Raw genomic sequence first — 20990 nt, forward strand, 5'->3', positions numbered from 1 at the left:
GTCCATGCCGACCAGCGATCACCCGTACATTAGCACTATTCTACGCACTGGGGACAATTTTACCAAAGCCAATTAACCTATAAATAAACCTGTTCATCTTTGTTTGGAAAAGGCCCACTCTCTCCTTAATGGGGATTAGATTGCAGAAAATATTCTTTCAATCTTTACAGTTCAAAATAAAATCACACAGGGAACTGATCGAGTTCTCCCAGGGGAGAGTGTTGTTTACAACAAGTGTGGCTTGGGGATTTATTCCTGTCAACGTGATTTTCCATTCCTCAAGATCAGATTATGCAGTGGATACCAGTGTTGTGTTCCCTGCAAATTATGCAACCATTAAAAGCAGAATTCATAGAGTCATACAGCACGGAAACAGGTCCTATGGCCCATCTTGTCTACATCAACAAAGTGCCCCATTTGTGCCAGTCTCATTTGGCAGTGTTTGGCCCACATCCCTCTAAACTATCCTATCCATGTACCTGTCCAAATGTGTTTTAAATGCTGTTATAGCACCTACATCAACTACCTCCTCTGGCACCTTGTTCCATACATCCACCAGCCCTCTGGATGAAAAGGTTTCACCTCAGATTCCTATTATATCTCTTCCCCTCGAACCTTAAACCTATGTCCTCTGGTTCTTGATTCCCCTACCCTGGGGAAAAGACTCAACATTCGCCCTATGTATTTCCCTCATGATTTTATATACTTCTTCTATAAGATCACTCCACAGCCTCCTGCATTCCAAAGAATAAAGTCCTAGCCTGCCCAACCGTTCCCTCTAGCTCAGGCCCTTATTCTCGTAAATCTGGCAATATTCTCGTAAATCTTCTCTGCACTTTTTTTCCGCTTAATAGCATCCTTCCTTTAGAAATGTCCAGATAGACACAAAATGCTGGGGTAACAGCGTTACAGGCAGCATCTTTGAAGAGAAGGAATGGGTGATGTTTCAGTCGAGACTCTTCTTCAGACTGCACCTCACCGTAATTCTTTATATACAGTAAACTCGATTTGTTACTTGACTTGATACTTCAGAAACTGTGCTAGTTTGGCATGGCTGGATTCATGTGTTTTACTGTTGTTTCATGGATATAATTGCCAATACAATTTATTGATTCCAGATCTATTTAATTAACTGAATTTAAATTCCACAGATCTCTGGTCGATTTGAACTAATGTCTCTCCATCATCATGATTATAGACAATAGGTGCAGGAGTAGGCCATTCGGCCCTTCGAGCCAGCACCGCCATTCAATATGATCATGGCTGATCATCCACAATCAGTACCCTGTTCCTGCCTTCTCGCCATACCTCTTAACTCCGCTATATTTAAGAGCTCTATCTAACGCTCTGTTGAAAGCATCCAGAGAATTGGCCTACGCTGCCTTCTGAGGCAGAGAATTCCACAGACGCACAACCCTCTGTGTGAAAAAGTTTTTCCTCATCTCCGTTCTAAATGGCCTACCCCTTATTCTGAGGACAGGTTTGGAGGGATATGGGCCAAATGCAGGCAGGTGGGACACGTGTAGCAGGCCGGTGTGGGCAAGTTGGGCTGAATCAATTGTAATCATTTGATTGGAATCATCTATAGTTGACTGCACCTCAGTAAGTACACAGGACAATAATAAACTCAACTAAACTCATCAGCCCAGACTTCTCGGATTATCCAGCCACATAATCACAAAGCTATTGAACCCGCACATGATGAAGATGGGAAAGAACGAATGTGAATATTTTACCTTCAGAATCGATCCCAGGTTGAATTTTGCCTGCTTTCCCATTGCCAAAAAGGTAAGAAAGATTCGCTGTTGCTCTATGATCCTGACGCCAATGTTTTCGTTCAGTGAGATGAAAATTGGTTTCAAGGGGGCGAAGACCAGTGGTGATGAGCGGTCTTGCCAGAACCATCGCCTCAGTCGAGTCCCTTGTTCATCCGCAAAATGCCCTCCGAAACCGTTAGTGTTTACCCTGTGCGTAAGACAAGAGCCGGCAAGGACTGACACAGAGAGGCACACATGCAATGGTAATCTTATATTTATTGTACAGACTTCCTTAGGTTTAGGTTCATTATTGTCACATATACCGAGGTACAGTGAAAAGTTGTTGTTATATCTGTGCTATTCAATCAATTCAGATAATACTATACGTGAATACAATCAAGCAACACACATGTACAAAGGATGGAGCGAAGAGAAATATGCCAGAGTACAGAATATTGTTCTCAGCGTTATAGCGTAACAGTTCCAGAGATAATGTCCGCAATAAGGTATGTTGGAGAATCAGGACAGTACCCTCGCTTACCGTTCAGAAAACAGGAGAAGAAGTCGTTCCGAGTATGGCAGTGCGCGTTCAAGCTTATGTATCTTTTGCCAGATGGGAGTGGGGAGAATGAGGAACGACCGAGGTGGGACAAGATTATGTTGGCTGTTTTTCTGCACAGCATGAAATGTAGATGGTCAATGATGTGAAGTCTGGATTGGGCTACATTGACAACTCTGCAATTTCTTGTGATCTTGGGCAGAGCTGTTCCCAAACCAAGATGAGATGCTAGACCAGATCACAGACAAAATAAAATCATACATCCTGACACATCTAAATTGAACACGTCCCAAATTCAAGAAACTGGACAGTCATGTGTCCAAGGTTGAAGTTATATGTAAATATTTTAGAGTTATACAGCGTAAAGGATTGGATGCAAATGTGGGATAACATAACTAATTTTGTTTAGAGATACAGCTTGGAAACAGTGCCTTCGGCCCACCGAATCCACACCAACCATCAATACCCATTCACACTAGTTCTAATTTATCCCACTTTCGTATTCACTTCCAATACATGAGGGGCAATTTACCAAGGGCCAATTAACCTACAAACCAACATGTCTTTGGGATGCGGGAGAAAACAGGAGCACCCGGGGGAAACTGATGCGGTCACAGTGAGAACGCACAGACAGCCCCTGAGGTTGAGATCGAACCTGGATCTCTGACTGTGGGGCAGCAGCTCTACCAGTTGCACCACCGTGCCACCCTCTAGTATGAACGGGTGATCAATGCTTGGTGTGAACTCAGTGGGCCAAAGGGCCTGTTTTCATGCTGTATCTCTAAACTAAACGATCCTACTCATCCCTCTTTCGCATCCACTCCTTATACACTATGGAAAATTACAAAGGCCAATTAACCTACAAACCTGCCTGCCTTATTTGCTGCAATCTTTCTTATCCGGTTGGTGTTGGTGTTAGATAGTCATACTGTGTGGAAACAGGCCCTCGTCCATGCCTACCTACTACACTAGTCCCACTTGCCCACACTTGGCCCATAACCCACTAAACCTTTCTTTTCCATGTACCTGTAAAACTGTCTCTTAAATGTTATAGTACCTGCCTCAACTCTCTCCTCCAGCATCTTGGAGGAGAGAGTTGCAAAGGATGATGCGTACAAACTAGCCAGAAAAAGCAGCATACCGGAGGACTGGGAGAAATTCAGAGACCAGCAGAGGAGGACGAAGGGCTTAATTAGGAAAGGAAAAATGGATTATGAATGAAAACTGGCAGGGAACATAAAAACTGACTGCAAAAGTTTTTATAGATATGTGAAAAGAAAGAGATTAGTTAAAACAAATGTAGGTCCCTTGCAGTCAGAAACAGGTGAGTTGATCATGGGGAACCAGGATATGGCGGACCACTACTTTGGTTCCGTCTTCACTAAGGAAGACATAAATGATCTGCCGGAAATAGTAGGGGACAGCCGGTCAAAGGAGGTGGAGGAATTGAGTGAAATCCAGGTTAGTCGGGAAGTGGTGTTGGTAAATTGAATGGATTTCCAGATTCCCCACTTAAGGAAGTAGCCAAATAGTGGATGCCCAGATGTACCAAACGTAACCCCACTTTTTAAGAAGGGAGGCGTAATTAACTGTCTCTTAAATGTTTTAGAAGAAGACGATGTTAAAACATAGTAATACTCTTTCAAAAACAGGTTAGATTCTGGAGTAGTTCCAGAGGATTGGCGGGTAGCAAACGTAACCCCACTTTTTAAGAAGGGAGGGAGAGAGAAAACGGGGAATTACAGACCAGTTAGCCTAACATCGGTAGTGGGGAAAACTGCTAGAGTCACAGCACATTTGGAAAGTGGTGAAATCATTGGACAAAGTCAGCATGGATTTACGAAAGGTAAATCATGTCTGACGAATCTTATAGAATTTTTCGAGGATGTAACTAGTAGCGTGGATAGGGGAGAACCAGTGGATGTGGTGTATCTGGACTTCCAGAAGGCTTTCGACAAGGTCCCACATAAGAGATTCTTGTGGGGGTTCAGTCCATGGATAGAAAACTGGCTGGCCAAGAGGAAGCAAGAGTGACTAAACGGGTCCTTTTCACAATGGCAGGCAGTGACTAGTGGGGTACCGCAAGGCTCAGTACTGGGACCCCAGCTATTTACAATATATATTAATGATCTGGATGAGGGATTGAAGGCAATATCTCCAAGTTTGCGGATGACACTAAGCTGGGGGGCAGTGTTAGGTGTGAGGAGGATGTAGGAGACTGCAGGTGACTTGCTAGGCGGTGATCTAAATGTTTGGCAGATGCTTTAATGGGATAAATGTAGGTTATCCATTTTGGTGCAAAAACGGGAAAGCATTTTATCTAAACGGTGGCCGATTGGGAAAGGGGGAGATGCAGCGAGACTGGGTGCATGGTACACCAGTTAGGCATTGCAGCAGGCAGTAAAGAAAGCGAATGGTATGTTGGCTTTCATAGCAAGAGGATTTATAGGAGCGGACTGCAGTTGTACAGGGTCTTGGTGAGACCACACCTGGAGTATTGCGTGCAATTTTGGTCTCCAACACATTCGGCCATAGACGGACAGAGAAGGTTCACCAGTGATTCTGGGATGTCAGGACTGTCTTTGAAGAAAGACTGGATAGACTTGGTTTTATACTCTCTAGAATTTAGGAGATTGAGAGGGGATCTTATAGAAACTTACAAAATTCTTAAGGGGTTGGACAGGCTAGCCCCCGAAAGTCATGCTTAAGGATAAGACCTCCTTTAGCACCGAGATGAGGAGAACCGTCACACAGAGAGTGTTGCCTCTGGCCCGTTGCCACACTGTTGAGGCCAGTTCATTGGCTATATTTAAGAGGGATTAGATGTGGCCCTGTGCTGAGCACTGAAGCTTGGGGCAGCCAACGGGATACAAGGGATGATCTCTGAGGCTCGAGGGCCGAGGACCCTGCACAGTTTCTATGTTTGTTCCTACCCACAGGTTGACTAAATAAGTTACCTCTCGGGTTCCTATTAAATCGATCCCCCCTCACCTTAAATGCTCGGTGATCTAGGGTAGATCTGGTCGTAGATTGTGCCCATTTTTAAAAGGAGCAGAACTTGCGGGTTGTTCATGAGGACTGATTTACGGACGCCCCGGACATCAAACATTAACTCGGGAAAGACGGGTCTGCCCGAAACATGTTGACCTCAGCTCGAGCTGTCCGTCAGGGGACTGGCCACCACACTGCAGTGGTGCTGAGCAAAGCTTGGGGCAGCCAACATCAAGGCTCTGAGGGAGAGGACCACAGTCTAGGGTCCTACCGCTGCTGGACATTGGGAAGCAGGGTGTGTGGGGACGCCCCTCAAACAAGGGAAGGGATATCACTCCACGGGGCCACATGAGTGGCAAAGGTGCCGGGTATTTTATTTTTGAAGGAAATAAAGAAGAAAAATTCCGAAGGATAAGTGACCTACCAGACCACGCCATTGGGATGATAGCATGTACATCTTCCATATGAGGTGAAGATGGCACGGATAGCTGGTTCGGTATCTTTGTCTTCCTGCACAATGCAGGTAACTTTCTTTTCCTTGTCAATAAAAATCATGATCGCCAGGTTTCCCGAAGGATAACGAAGAAGGTGTTAAGGAAGCGTGGTAAGTTCAAATGCATCACATCGAGGAACCCTTTGTGTACACTTTTAATGAAATTTCAAGTGGGATAACATTGAACTAGTTATCCCATAGGGGCGGCGCAGTGGCGCAGCAGTAGAGTTGATGTCTTAAAGCGCCAGAGACCCGGGTTTCGATCCTGACCATGGGTGCTGTCTGTACGGAGTGTATAAGTTCTCCCGGTGACTGTGTGGGTTATCTCCAGGTGCTCCCGTTTCATCTCACACTCCAAAGACGTACAGATTTGTTGGTTAATTGGCTTTGGTCAAAAATTGTAAATTGTTCTTAATGTGTAAGATAGTATTAGTGTACGGGGATCGCTAGTCGGTGTTAACTCGGTGGGCTGAAGGGCCTGTTCCCATCTTTCAATCAATCAAGCAAAAAGGATACAATATCTGCGCTGTTCCATCTGCGAAGGTCGTTAGAAACGTATTCCCGTTCTTGTAGTTCTTCACCAGGAATGAGAGCGGAAGATCCTTTGGGAAGATTAAACAATGAAACAGTGATAACGCTAACAGTCAATATTTTTATCCCAATCCAACATTGAATTTAAGGGAATCAAAGCGATTTTGACCATAGAAGGACACAAAGTGCTGGAGTAACTCAGCAGGCCAGGCAGCATCTTTGGATAGGTGGCCTCTCAGGTTGAGACCCTAACTCAGACTTAGTCTGACATTTTCCAAAGTTGGAGAATCTGAAGAAGGGTCATTATTCATGTTCTCCAGAGATGCTACCTAACCTGCTGATTTACTCCAGCACTTTGTGTCCTTTTGTGTATTAATCAGCATCTGCAGTTCCTTATTTCCACAATTTATGACCAATCTGCCTGTTGTAGACCAAAAGGCCTGTTCTTGTGCGGTGCTGTTCTACTGTGCCTCCTGTGGTGAACAATATACAAAGTCTGAAGAATTGTTCTGAGCCGAAACTTTGACTGTCCATCCCTTCCACAGATGATGCCTGACCCGTTGAGTTCCTCCAGCACTCTCCGTGTTTTGCAGTTTAGATCAGTGGTTCCCATGGCTTTACCGTGCCCCAAGGGGATTAACTAGGGGGGTGCTAAGAAGCAAGGGGGTGGTAGGGGGGCTGCCGGAGGTGAAAGAAAATTCTTGTTGCATTTCTAACATCATATTTGGTGGAACATGGTTTTAATGTGATCTCTCCAAACAAAGAAATCAACTCCAGATTACTGAACCTAGTGATGGAAGAATCCTGCTAAGTAACTAGTCATTGGCAAACTGGCCATCCTTTGCATTGCGGATTTACTGAACTGTGAAGTAGTTATTAAACATCGTGTGCAAGACTCTTGTTAAATGCCCTATGGCACGGTGCCACAGCGGTAGAGTCGCTGCCTTACAGCGCCAGAGACCCAGATTTGATCCTGAGTACGGGTGCTGTCTGTATGGAGTTTGTACATTCTCCCTGTGTCCGCCTGGGTTTTTCCTGAGTTCTCCTGCACACCTTTGGAGTGTGAGAGGAAACCGGGGAATACAGAGAAAACTCACGCGGTCACAGGGAGAACGTACAGACAGCGCCCGTAGTCAGGATCGAACCCGAGTCCCTGGCGCTGTAAGGCAGCATCTCTACCGCTGCGCCACCATGCCGACCAGGAAAAATTTAAAGGGAGTCCGAAGAGCAAGGTTTTCTTCACAAAGAGTGCTGGGTATATTAAACAAGCTGCCAAACCAGGTGGTAGAATTATGTGCAATCACAACATTTAAAAGATATTTGGACAGGTTCATGGACAGGGAAGGCTTAAGTTATGTGGACCAAACAGGTAAATGGCACTGGGGAATCCAGGCATCTTGTTTGCATCAATGAGTCAGACCAAAGAGTCGGTTTCCATGCTGTGAAATTCTAAAACAGAAAATAGATGAAGGAGTAGATTGTTCAGCTCCTCAAGGTTGATAAATTCAAAACAAAGAATGGTAATCTATCTTAGTATACCATACTCTTTCTACATCCCATAGCTTTCGATGCATTTCCTAATGTCCCACATGTTCATTTAAGGTTCTGTCGCAAACATAATGCCAAGATAAACTAATCTCATCTGCCGCCATATGAACCATATTGCAAAAAACTTGCAAACCTTTTTCCATTTAGTTTAGTTTAGTTTAGGGATACAGCATGGAACCAGGCCCTTTGGCCCATCACGTCCATGCCGACCAGCAATCACCCGTACACTAGTTCTATCCCACACTCGAGGGACAATTTACAGAAGCCAATTAACCTACACACCAGCAAGTCTTTGGAATGTGGGAGGAAACCGGAGCACTCGGAGAAAACACATGCATCACAGAAAGAACATACAAGCTCCGCATAGACAGCACACATATTCGCAATCAAACCCTGGTCTCTGGTGCTGTAAGGTAGCAACTCTACCGCTGTGCCGCCCGGAGTTCTCCCTGTCTTTTCAGGCTTTAGAAATGCACTGGTATTAGCATTATTGAATCCTTTATCATATGTAAACCTCTCCATAAATACATTACAGTGATATCTTGCAGGTGCCTCTAAGCAAGGCAGTTGTAATTCCAACAAAGAGCAGTGGGATAAAGGCATACACCAGATTACGTTGTTATACCTTTCATGCAACTTCATGCGACAGTCACCCCTTAGTTTCAAGAAACATGAATCTACTGCAGTTGAGAAAACGATGGTTCAATGGTGTGTAGAAAGGAACTGCCGATACTGGTTTATACCGAAGATGGACACAAAGTGCTGGAATAACAGCCGGTCAGGCAGCATCTGACGTTTCGGGTCGGGTCCCTTGTTCAGACTCACGTTTTGGATTGGGACCCTTCAAACTGAAGAAGGGTACCAACCTCGGAACGTCACCTATCTGTTTTCTCCAGCTATGCTGCCTGACTGGCTAATTTACTCCAGCACTCTGTGTCTATCTAATGGTTCAACAGTATTTTATTGTCACTAATACCCAGATAAAGTGAAATTCTTCTTTTGCATCAGGTTCAGTAAAAATCTTACCATACATAGGCACAATAACACTTAAGTACAAGAACGAAACTATGCATACCTTATGCCAACTGAATGTATCATCCACTACTTCTGTGAAAATGTCATCCCACTCATCTTCTTCCTCTGTTGTTTTTAGTTGTGGTTGAACATCTGTTGAAGTTGACAACTGGAAAGCAATTGTAGTAATTTTTCTCGACCCTGATTTAAGGAGATGGAGAGGGTGAGAAATAAAAAAAATAAGTTCAACTTTTAAAGACACACCATCTTTTCAACAGACATCCAGTGGGTGACACAGTGGTGCAGCTGGTAGAATTGAGACATTTTAAGACAGCTCCATAGTTCTCTGAAAGTAGATTCAACACAAGTAGATCGAGTGGTAGAGGAGGTGGCTGGGATGCTTGCCGTCATCAGTTGGGGCTTTGAGTATTAGAGTCAGGTAGTCAAAGAAAGATTTTAAGCTGCATTTGGATTATTATGTGCAGTTCTGGTGACCGAACTAAAGGAAGGGAGTGGAGGCTTTTGAGAGGGTGCAGAAAAGGTTCACCCAGATGCTGCCTAGACTAGATGGAAACGGCTATAAGGAGAGGTCGGACAAACGGATTGCTTTCTCCAGAGTTAGAGAGCACGAGGGCAGACCTGATAGAAGTATATACGATTATAAGAGGAATAAATAGGGTGGACGGTCAGATCCTTTATCCCAGGGGAAAGTTTAAAGGAGATGTGCGAGGCATTTCTTTTTACACAGAGAATGGTGGGTGCCTGGAACGCACTGCCAGGGGTGGTGCTGGATCAAGAGCAATAGGTGCTTTTAAGAGGCGTTTAGATAGACACATAAAATGCCTCAAGATGATGTGCTACCATCACCTCATCGGTGGCAATAAGATTCAGATTCAATAAGGGATGGATAATAAGTTTGGCCTTGCCTGCCATACCCACAAATATGAATGAACGAGAATAAATAATATACAAGCTTATATCAGGTCAATGGAGACATGAAAGTAAAAACTACATAAAACATTTAAACTACATTAAAATCTGAACCACAATAAGACTACTTACCAGAGTGGTACCTGCGTGCTGGTTCTCTCTCTGGATTCTTGCTGACATATTTTTCCACTGTCTTGTGATGTAACCTCAAAACAATATATTACGGGCTAAGGTTACGACAAGTGAAATGAGTCTTTCAAACATAGAATTATGAGCGGCATAGATATGGTAGACAGTCAGAAATGTTTTCCCAGCATGTAAATTTTATACTGAATATTCAATATTGGGCGGCGCGACTCACTGTTGCAGCGGCCCCTACAGCCTGTCTGTCTTTTTTTTTTTGTCTAGTTAAATGTAGTTGTTTGTGTTTTTTAATAGTGTTTTTAACTGTGTATATGTGGGGGACGGGGGGGAAAGGGGGAAACTTTTTTTAAATCTCTTCCATGTACGTGAGACCCGACCTTTTCCTTGTCGGGTCTCCGTTGTCGTTGGGGTCTAGCACCGTGGAGCGGCCTCCAGCCTGAACGACCTGGGGGCTCCAGTCACGGAGCCTGCGGAGCTGCGGACTTACCATCGTGGGGCTGGCCGGTATCGGAGCGTGGGGAGCGGTGGTGACTCGCTGCTGCGGCTCGACCACGTAGCCCAGAGGTTCCAGCTGCAGCCGCAGGTCCTGTGGACTGACGGGACATCGGGAGCTCGTGGGTCCGGGTGGAGAGACCGCTTTCCGGAGCTCCCGCAACGCGTCTTCTCTAGCCCGAGTCACGGGGTTTGAACGACCCGGAGCGGGGCCCTACATCGCCCCACGTGGCCTAAAGTGGCCGTGGGACTTATCATCGCCCGCCTGGGGCTTGGACATCGGGAGAGAAATGGAAAACAGGGGAGAGAAAAGACTTTGCCTTCCATCACAGTGGGTTCACTGTGATGGATGTTTTTGTAAATTGAATTGTGTGCATGTCTGTATGATATTGTCTTGGTTTGTATGGCTGTGGAAACGCAGTTTCGTTTGAGCCTCAATGAGGTTCAAATGACATGTAATAAATATTGATTGATTGATTGATTGATTGAAGAGCCTTGATGGTTTAGGTTAAAGTGGCCGTTTCCATGCTGTAGCTTTAAGGTATGAGGGGCAACATTAAAAGGGGATGTGCGGGGCAAGTTTTTTTTTACACAGAGGGCAACATTTAAAGGAGATGTACAGGGCAAGTTTTTTTTACACAGAGTGTGTTTGGAATGCATTGTCAGGGGTGGTGGTGAACACAGGTACAGCAGTGGCATTTAAAAGGCTTTTAGATAGGCACATGGATATGCAGAGATATGGATCACATGCAGGTAAGTGGAGATTAGTTTAATTTGGCCTGGACATTTTGGGCGGAGAGCCTGTTTTTGTGCTGTTCTGTTCTATCTTCTATCACTTCAATACTTTAACATCCAGAAATCTATCGTTTTATGCTTGGAATGGACATAATGACAGAGCCTCCTCAGCTCTCGAATGTAGAGGATTTTCAAAGATTCAGCGTCTTCTGCAGATCTCCTTGCCGGAGTCCACAGCAGCCCGCACTTCCTCTGAAACCACGTCCCCTGATTGTAGACTCCTTAGCCAGGGGTCACACATTCCTCCCTCTTGATTGCCAAACCCAAAATGTTGTAAGTGTCAAGCTGTCCTGTTGAAGCCTGCAGGAATATTATTTTGATGAAGCCCAGTCCATCACACAGACCAGAGTCCCCAATAATGACTCCATCTACACTTCACGCTGCCTTGGAAAAGCAGCCAACATGGTCAAAGATATGTCCCACTCCAGTTATTTCTACTGAGCCCCGCTCCCTTTGGGCAAAAGGTACAGAAGCTTGAAAACGCGCACCAGAAGATTCAGAAACAGCTTCTTCCCTTTTGTTATCAGCTTCTGAACGGTCTTTCCACAAGCTGGGACACTGCCCATTTCACCTGTATCCCATTGTGGACATTGGACTTCGTCTGTGGAACTGATGTGTTATAATGCTGAGAACTATATTCTGCACTCTGTATCTCCCTTTTTGCTCTACCTCTTGTACTTAAGTTTGACTGGATTGCATTTATATATGGTACTAGACTAAGTGGGACCTGTAGGGCCCAATGTTCACACGGGAGGGCAGGTCCCCAACTCAATATTCCACCTCTCCACCAATTCCAATATTGGTGGCCGGTGGGGTGGGCTTTCTGAAGCGCTAGTATGGGTATTGCGGGCTGAAGGGACTGGTTTCCAGAGGGCTGGTTTCATGGGGTTAATAAATTCTTGGGGTAGCAGCTCAGTCACTCAAGCCTGATGGGCTGGCAGCTCACTCACGGCTATTCCTTGAAATTCCATTTCAAGCAGGGTGCAAGGCCACCAAATTCAAGTGCAGTTTCTTACCACTTCATGTAGGGTGCAGGCCATCAATTTCAAGTGCAGTTTCATGCCATTTCAAGCAGGGTGCAAGGCCACCAAATTCAAGTGCAGTTTCATACCATTTCATGCAGGTTGCAAGGCCACCACATTCAAATGCAGTTTCATACCATGTTAAGCAGGGTGAGACCACCATAAAACCCCCCATAAAACCACACAAAACACCACATAAACACCACAGTCACAGTTCAGTAGACATTCAATGTGTTCAGTTGATTCACAGCTCAGATAGAGTCGTGACCTCTCCCTCCCCCATCTTGCAGAGACAGAGCCACACCCACACTTCCAGGTTTTATAATCCCTCCCCCCTCCCACCAGAAGGGGAGTGGCCTTCATGGCGTGATTGACAGGAGAGAGATTCTCAACATTTTTTAAACACTAATACACTTTTATTTTTCATTGATGGGAAGAATACTCTGCACCTGATGAGCGGAGGGGGACTAACATGGCCAAAAATCACAGCCGTAAGTGGTAGCGTTTTATCTAAAATCAATATACAGTGCAAACAGGAAGTTATCAAGTTTAGACTTTTAATCCTGTGCTTTATTTCAAACCAACCACCACCAATCATTTGCTGTGCTTTATTTGAAACTAACCACCACCAACCATTTGCTGTGCTTTATTTCAAACCAATAACATTTTCATTGTCAAACCACATTAAGGTCAGTAAAACCACACTCAGTTTGGTAGACATGTGTTCAGTGTTATTCACAGCTCAGACTGAGAGATGTGACCCTCTCGCTCCCCCATCTTGCAGAGACTGACTGAGGGTTTTATAGTCCCTCAGGAAGGGGCGTGGCCTTCAGGAGAGAGAATCTCACCATTCTTTAAACAATAATAACTCTTTTATTTTTCATCGATGGGAAAAATCCTCTCGTCCTGCACAGCAGAGGAAGACTCTGAGTAAGATGGCAAAAAATATCACAAGCCGTAAGTGGCAGCGTTTTTTCTAAAATCAATATAGAGAATAACAGGAAGTGGTCAAGATCAGACTTTTAGTAATATCGTTTATCTGATTTGATTGGATAGCATACAAAACAAAACTTTTCACTGTACCCCAGTACACATGACAAATATAAAAACAAAAACAGCAGACCATTTCTGTACAATTTGCTAATCGGGGATTATGGCAATACTGTACTGGACTGTAAGAAAATAATTTTGCTGTGCCTTTGCACTTCGCACATGTGGCAATAAAAGCGTAATTGAACCAATGAACCATTAATGGATAAGGGACAAAAAGTAGGGGGTAAAGTTTTAAGATACACCTTTGTTCGGGTGGGTTAGTTCTATGGGTTCCCAGCAAGATCATGGAGTGACAAACTGTGTAGGAAATAACTGCAGATGCTGGTTTAAATCGAAGGTAGACATAGAATGCTGGAGTAACTCACCGGGTCAGGCAGCATCTCTGGAGAAAATGAATGGGTGGGGACAGGGACACCTCCCCCCTCGACTGCATCCAGCAACACAACCGCAGGAGATGCAACACCTGCCCCTTTACCTCCCTCTTCGACTCCATCCAAGGACCCAAACAGTCTTTCCAGGTGAGGCAGAGGTTCACTTGCGCCTCTTCCAACCTCATCTACTCTGTCCACTGTTTCAGATGTCAACTTTTCTACTTTGGCGATGATGCGCAGGTTCGGTGATCATTTCACTGAACACATCCACTCAGTCCATCTTAACCTACCTGATCTCCTGATGGCTGAGCACTTCAACTCCCCCTCCCATTCCCAATCTGACCTTTCAGTCCTGGGCCTCCTCCATTGTCAGAATGAGGCCCAACGCAAATTGGAGAAACAATACCTCATAATTTGCTTGGGTAGTTTACACCCCAGTGGTATGAACATTGACTTCTCTAACATTAGATAGCCCTTGCTTTTCCTCTCTATCCCCTCCCCTTCCCAGTTCTCCCACTAGTCTTACTGTCTCCGACTACATTCTATCTTTGTCCCGTCCCCTCCCCTAACTTCAGTCTGAAGAAGGGTCTCGACCCGAAAAGTCACCCATTACTTCTCCCCAGAGACGATGCCTGAACCGCTGAGTTACTCTAGCATTTTGTGTCTATCTGTGACTTAAACTCTCTTGTGACAGCAGTTGTTGTTTGATGAACTTCCCCTAAGAGACCACAGAACAGCCCATCTTAGATAACAGCATCTTGGCAGACAAAACCGCAGTAGATGCCAGACACTAGCTAACTACAAAATCTCAACTTTTCAGAATTGGCTTATGCTTGAAATCCTTTGATAATCTTTCAGTATATTACAAACAGAAATGCTGCCTGTTCCGCTGAGTTACTCCAGCATTTTGTGTCTATCCTCGGTGTAAACCAGCATCTGCAGTTCCTTGCTACACAAATCCATCAATTTATTTGTGCAAATAAATCCAAAATCCGTAGGGCCCAATATACCGAAATGTTACTTTATTTATATACAACTTTAAAGAGGCTACCATCTACCTCATTGGAGACCCTCGGACTATCTTTAAACTGACTTTACTGGACTTTATCTTGCACTTTAACCTGTACCTTGATTGTAATCATGTATAGTCTTTCCGCTGACTGGATAACATGTAACAAAAAAGCTTATCACTGTACCTCGGTGACACTAAAACTAAACTAAACGTAAATTTTTCATCTACGATAGTATTTGTCACTAATTATTCAAATATTTCAAATAAGATTCAATGCCTTAACTTGAACTATGTTTACATATTCTGTTGTGCTGCTGCAAGTAAGAATTTCAATGTTCCTTTTCAGGACATATGACAATAAAGCACTTTTGACATATTGTTTATCGGACAAAGGTTTAAGGTGGAGGAGGGGGAAGATTTAATAGGAACCGTGGGATAACTTTTTTCATAAAAGGTGGTGGGTATATAGAATGAGCTGCTGGAGGAGGTAGTTGAGACAGGTACTATCATAACAATTAAGAGACTTTTGGACAGGCACATGGGTAGGATAGGTTTAGAGCGCTATGGGTCATGTGCGGGCAGATGGGACTAGTGTAGATGGGGCACACTGGTCAGTGTGGATAAGTTGGGCCGAAAGGCCTGTTTCCACGCTGTATGACTATGACTTGACTCTTGATTCCTCAAACAGTGGTGCCTGCTTCATTGTTAAAGCTTGATTCTGAGCAGTTTTTTGATTGAAAGATTAAACACGGAAACAGGCCCTTCAGCCCATCGAATCGATGCCGACTAAAAATCACCCGTTCATACTAGCTCTATGTTATCGCACTTTTGCATCTACTCTACTTGCCAATGTTAGTTTACAAACTTCTCTGGGATGTGGGAGGAAACTGGAGCACCCGGAGGAAATCCACGCGGTCACAGGGAGCACATGCAAACTCCACACAAAGAAGGCACCTGAGGTCAGGGTTGTTTCCTGGTCTCTGGTGCTTTGTGGCAGCAGCTCTACCAGCTGCGCCACTGTGCTGCCCCTTTTCGTTCAATTGTGGAATTTTAAATGTGTTAATAAAATACTACTAGCTACCCATGCATTTCAAAACAATGCCCAAAATACTTGCTGCACCCAAATCAGGTCCATTTTATCTTGTTGCCACTATCCTAACCTTTGTTATAATTGTAGGGAGATCTATGCTGTTCACATGTAGCTGCCTGTATTTTTACCTCCTGACTCCCCCTGCTGGTAAATCAACACTATAAACACAAGTAAGAATTTCATTGTTCCTTTTCAGGACATATGGCAATAAAGCATATAAACACAAGTGAGTGCATATGGAGAACAGCAAAGCAAAAAGTGCTGGCAAAACTCAGCTGGCCAGGCAGTGCCTGTGGACAGAAATTAACAAGGAATGTTTCAGGTCGGGACCCAGTTCAGATTAGTTTATTGTCACGTGACCGAAATACAGTGAAAAGCTTTTGTTGTTCATTTGGCAAGGAGTGTTTGTATCACTCTGATAACCCTTTCTCTGGTCTCCAACACTTCTCTTCCTCTTGGACACCCTCTGTCAGCCTTCTACACTCTCTCAACGTTTAACCTTTAAATCAAGGACAGTAAACCTTCGCTAAAACGGACCGAATGGGGGAATGGTGTCCGTTATTGCCAAATGTCCACTATAACTGAGTAAGGGATTATCATTGTGCAAGTAGATGCAGGTTAATACACAAAAGGATACAAAGTGCTTAAGTAACTCAGCAGGTCAGGCAGCATCTCTGGGTATATGTGTGGGGGGGGTGGGGGTGGGGTAAACTTTTAATCTCTCCCTGCACGGGAGAGCCGACCTTTTCTTTGTTGGGTCTCCGTTGTCGTTGGGGCTGCAACGAGGAGCGGCCTCCAACAGGAAGACCGGGGGCTCTGGTGCCGACTACTCACCTCACCGTCACGGAGCTGGCCGAGTCCAGAGCGGGTGGAGCGGTGGTGGAGCGCTGCTGCGGCCCGACCTCCGGAGATTCGGAGGCTGCAACTGCGGGTCTGGCGGACGGCGGCACCGGGAGCCCGCGGGTCCCTGGAGGGAGACCGCTTTTCAGGGCTCCCGCAACGGCGACTTCTCCCGCCCGAGTTGCGGGGTCGAAGAGCTCCTGGAGCGGGGCCTTACAGCACCGCCCCGCGCGGCTTGGAATGGCTGCGGGACTCTGCGAGCGCACGCCGGGGGCTCTAACATCAAGAACCCGGTGTGCGACCTTGCACCACCCGGCGTGGCTTTAATGGCCGCGGGACAATCGTCATCGCCAGCCGGGGGCTTTGACTTTGACTCTGACATCCGGGGGGGGGGGAGTGCAGTGGAGAGATAAGTTTTTTTGGCCTTCCATCACAGCGATGTGATGGATGTTTATGTAAATTATGTTGTGTCTTGGGTCTATTTGTTTGTAATGTATGGCTGCAGAAACATCATTTCGTTTGGACCTCAAAGGGTCCAAATGACAAATAAATTGTATCTTGTTGATCTTGTTGATCTTGAAGTTCAGTTCAGTTTAGTTTAGTTTATTGTCACGTGTACAGTGTACAGTGAAAATCTTTTGTTGCGCGCCAACCAATCAGCAGAAAGAGATATAGGTAGGTGACGTTTCGGATCGAGACCCTTCTTCAGACACTAGGTCTGGATATAGGCCTGGAATCCAGGTGACTAGAGGTGAGGATCGGTGAAGTCAATGGTCTTGGCCCGTGGGCAGGTTAGGATTGGTGACGGCAGACGCGGCCTAAAAGTGGCGAGGATGCTGTGAGGGCTGGGGGTAGCTTCGGCAGCCTGTCCTGGAAGCGGCTGGGGCCGGTTGGTAGGTCCGCTATAAATCAAAATCCATTATACAGATCTCTGTACAAAGACCCTTTAAAAGATCTACAAGGCAGCAGGTCCAGCAACCTCCTTGGGCGGGGGAAATTGTGGTGTCAACCCAGATCTGACTTTAAGGTGACTCCTAACCCAAACATTTTGGTCTTAAATGAAATAGTGAAGCAAGAGCGACACCGCGGTGCAGCGGTAGAGTTGCTGCCTTACAGTGCCAAGGTCCCAGGTTCAATCCTGACTATGGGTGCTGTCTGTATGGAGTTTGTACATTCTTCCTTTGACCGCATGGGTTTTTTTCCGGATGCTCCGGTTTGCTCCCACACGCCAAATACATACAGGTTTGCAGGTTAATTGGCTTCAGTAGAATTGAAATTGAATAAGTGAATGAATTAATAAGTTTATTGGCCAAGTATTCACATACAAGGAATTTGCCTTGGTGCTCCGCCCACAAGTGACAACATGACATACAGTGACAGTTAAGAATGGTACATAAAACATTAATAATAAAACATTATTGATTAAACATGTGAATTAAATAAAATACCAGAGCAAAAGGAGGCTACAGATTTTTAGTTATTGAGTAGATAATTTGTCCTTAGTGTGTAGGATAGTGCTAGTGTATGTGGTGATCGCTGGTCGGTGCGGACTCGGTGGGCCAAAGGACTTGTTTCCCTGCTGTATTACTAAAGTCTAAAAAATTACATTGGCTGACTCCAGTCTAATCACTTTCTGCTCTTTAAACTTGTTTCATTTGAGAGTGACAATAGTCACTCTTAAATGTCATTTATCCCTAAAGATCAATAAGGATCAAGCACCCAAACTAGTCACTTCATTTCTCAATCATGTTTTTGAGTGAACTTTTGTTGGCCATATCCAAATCACATGCACAAACTGTAGATTACCTCATTGCCAATTTCCTCTTGGCCTTTTCCTTTTCCACCAAAGTGCCAAATGGAAGGTGAGGTTTGATGTCAATCGGTTCCGACTGAGTTTTCAAGTTCAGGTGTTCTTCCTCTTCTTTGAGGTACTTGAACAAATCTTCATTCTCTTTGCAGCAAAAGAGCTGGAATCACAAAAAGCACACGACTAAAGGTTCAAAGCCTTTACTTTTTTTTGTACGCAACTTGAGATTGGGTCGGCACATTGGTGCAGCGGGTAGAGCTGCTGCCTTACAGCTCCAGAGGCCCGGGTTCGATCCTGACTACAGGTGCTGTCTGTACGGAGTTTGTAACTTCTCAAGAAGGAGAAGGAACATTTGTGATGGTGCTGATATCCGCCGGCCCTCGAGTCGACAGCACACAAAAGCCCATCCTAACTGGCAGATGGAATGCACCGCCTTGCAAACACAAACCCTCATGCTACCTCCACAGACATCTTGCGTCTCATCTGTGTCCCAGTCCATGTTCAGTCCCGTTCCATGTTGGCCTCTTTGTCAACTCCCAAACTGCAGTGGCGGCAGAGCATGACATAGTCCCCAGGGCCTGCCTGAGGAGTATGAAGAAGGCTGCTGGTGGGAGTGTAATGTGCGCAGTCAGCACCTTCCCAAATGCTCCTTCTCCATCTCGCATGCTGTGGGTCATGGCATATTTTCTTGAAGGTTTCATCACAGGTAGATAGGGTGGTCAGAAAGACTTTCGGCACTGTGGCCTTCATCAGTCAGAGTATTGACTATAGGTATATTGAATATCAGGTTATGACATTATTCTGATGGAGCGGCACAGTGGCATAATGGTAGATTGGCTGCCGCACAGCGCCAGAGAACCGGTTCGATCCTGACTATGGGTGTTGTCTGTTCTGAGTTTGTATGTTCTCCCCATGACTGCATGGGTTTTCTCCGGGGCCTCCTGTTTCCTCCAAGGTCGTACAGGTTTGTAGGTTAATTGGCCTCGGTAAAGATAGTAAATCGTCCCTAATGTATAAGATAGTGCTTGTGTAGGGGGATCGCTGGTAGATCACGGACAGCAGGACAAAGGGCCTGTTTGCACCCTGTATCTCTAAAAAACCCGATTGAAGTATTTACATAATGAGAGGTTTAGAAAGGGTAGACAGTCAGAATCTTTTCCCTAGAATGAAAATGTCATGGACTAGAGGGCGTAGCTTTAAGGTGAGAGGGGAGAAGTTTAAAGGAGATGTTCAGGGCAAGTTTTTTAAACAGTGGGTGATGGGTAACTTGAATGCACTGCCAGGGGTGGGTGGTGGAGGCAGATATGATAGTGGCCTTCAATAGGCATTAGATAGATACATGGAAATACATGGAATGGAAGGACATGGGTCAGGTATAGATGGATGTATTTCTAAAATGTAAAGTTTCAAAAGAGACAAGGCAAGAGTGTTTTATTCATATGTCCTGAAATAGAGCAATGAAATTCTTATATGCAGCAGCACAGCAGATATGTAAACACAGTAATGTGTAAAACCCATAATAAATAACAACAGAGAATGGAGTGTATATAAACGGTAAAAGAGTTAAATGACAAAAGGGAAAGCAAAATTACCAGAGACTCCCATATCCCAAGACCAAAGCATAAATTATTTTAACTTAAATAAATTAAAAAAGGTAAAAGGGAACACTTTAATAACATTTGTACTCACATCTTTGGCTGATCCTTCGCTCAATTGTTTGCGTGTGGGTGTGGGCTTTAAAATTTTTCCACAAAACTGACAGTGGTTCAATCCGATGGATTCCTACGGAAGAGTTTACAGTAATAAATCGCAATAAATTCTTGTACATTGTCCCAAATGTGTGGGATAGTGTTAGGGTACGCGGTGATTGCTGCTTGGTGGGCCAAAGGGCCCGTTTCTGTGCTGTATCTCTAAAGTCTAAAGTGTGGTGACACAGTGGCGCAGCGGCAGAGTTGCTGCCTTACAGCGCCAGAGGCACGGGTTCGATCACGACTAGGGGTGCTGTCTTGAGGGAGTTTCTAAGTTCTCCCTGTGACCGCACGGGTTTTCTCCGTGTGCTCCAGTTTCCTCTCAAAATCGACTTCTATAAAATTGTAAATTATCAAGATTGTGTAGAATCGTGCTAGTCTACGGGTTGATCGCTGGTCAGCGTGGACTCGCTGGGATGAGGGGATGTTACCACTCTGTACCTTTTAAGTTCTAAAGTTCTTAAAATAGTTATCTAAAGATGCTGGCTGGCCTGCTGAGCGTTTCCAATAATTTCTGTCTTTATTTTAGGTTTCCAATGTATGCAGTATTTTGATTTTCCTTTAGTAGAAGGCTTGATGATAATTGAGATGAGGCCAACTTTAAGCTGGGTTCTATGGCAAATTCCTAGAACCTTGTACTTACCGGCACTGCTTCGGTCACCCCAATCTGCATCCCAGTGACCAAATCAGAATCTTCTTTCTGCTTCTAGATGTAAGATAGAAAGCAAGTTTTCTCAAACCTCGGGCACAAATATTTTGCATTTATCTGCAACACAAGCTCTCATCTCCTGGT

At 44.9% G+C, this 20990-nt stretch overlaps 1 protein-coding gene across 4 annotated transcripts in view; it reads right to left on the reverse strand.

Moving 5' to 3' along the window:
• Positions 1-20990, reverse strand: part of LOC129703355 (glutamate-rich protein 6-like) — a 41590-nt gene that overhangs the window by 1264 nt on the left and 19336 nt on the right. For all 4 annotated transcript variants that reach the window (XM_055645731.1, XM_055645727.1, XM_055645728.1 and 1 more), the window contains 8 exons: positions 20841-20903; positions 20139-20231; positions 18449-18609; positions 9956-10029; positions 8955-9094; positions 6317-6402; positions 5732-5887; positions 1737-1965 (listed from right to left, as the gene is read on the reverse strand). In XM_055645731.1, the coding sequence (XP_055501706.1) occupies positions 1737-1965; positions 5732-5887; positions 6317-6402; positions 8955-9094; positions 9956-10029; positions 18449-18609; positions 20139-20231; positions 20841-20903 (1002 nt within the window). The remainder of the gene's footprint in view (positions 1-1736; positions 1966-5731; positions 5888-6316; positions 6403-8954; positions 9095-9955; positions 10030-18448; positions 18610-20138; positions 20232-20840; positions 20904-20990) is intronic.

This window comes from Leucoraja erinacea, chromosome 14 (assembly GCF_028641065.1).
Source record: "Leucoraja erinacea ecotype New England chromosome 14, Leri_hhj_1, whole genome shotgun sequence".
Taxonomy (NCBI): domain Eukaryota; kingdom Metazoa; phylum Chordata; class Chondrichthyes; order Rajiformes; family Rajidae; genus Leucoraja; species Leucoraja erinaceus.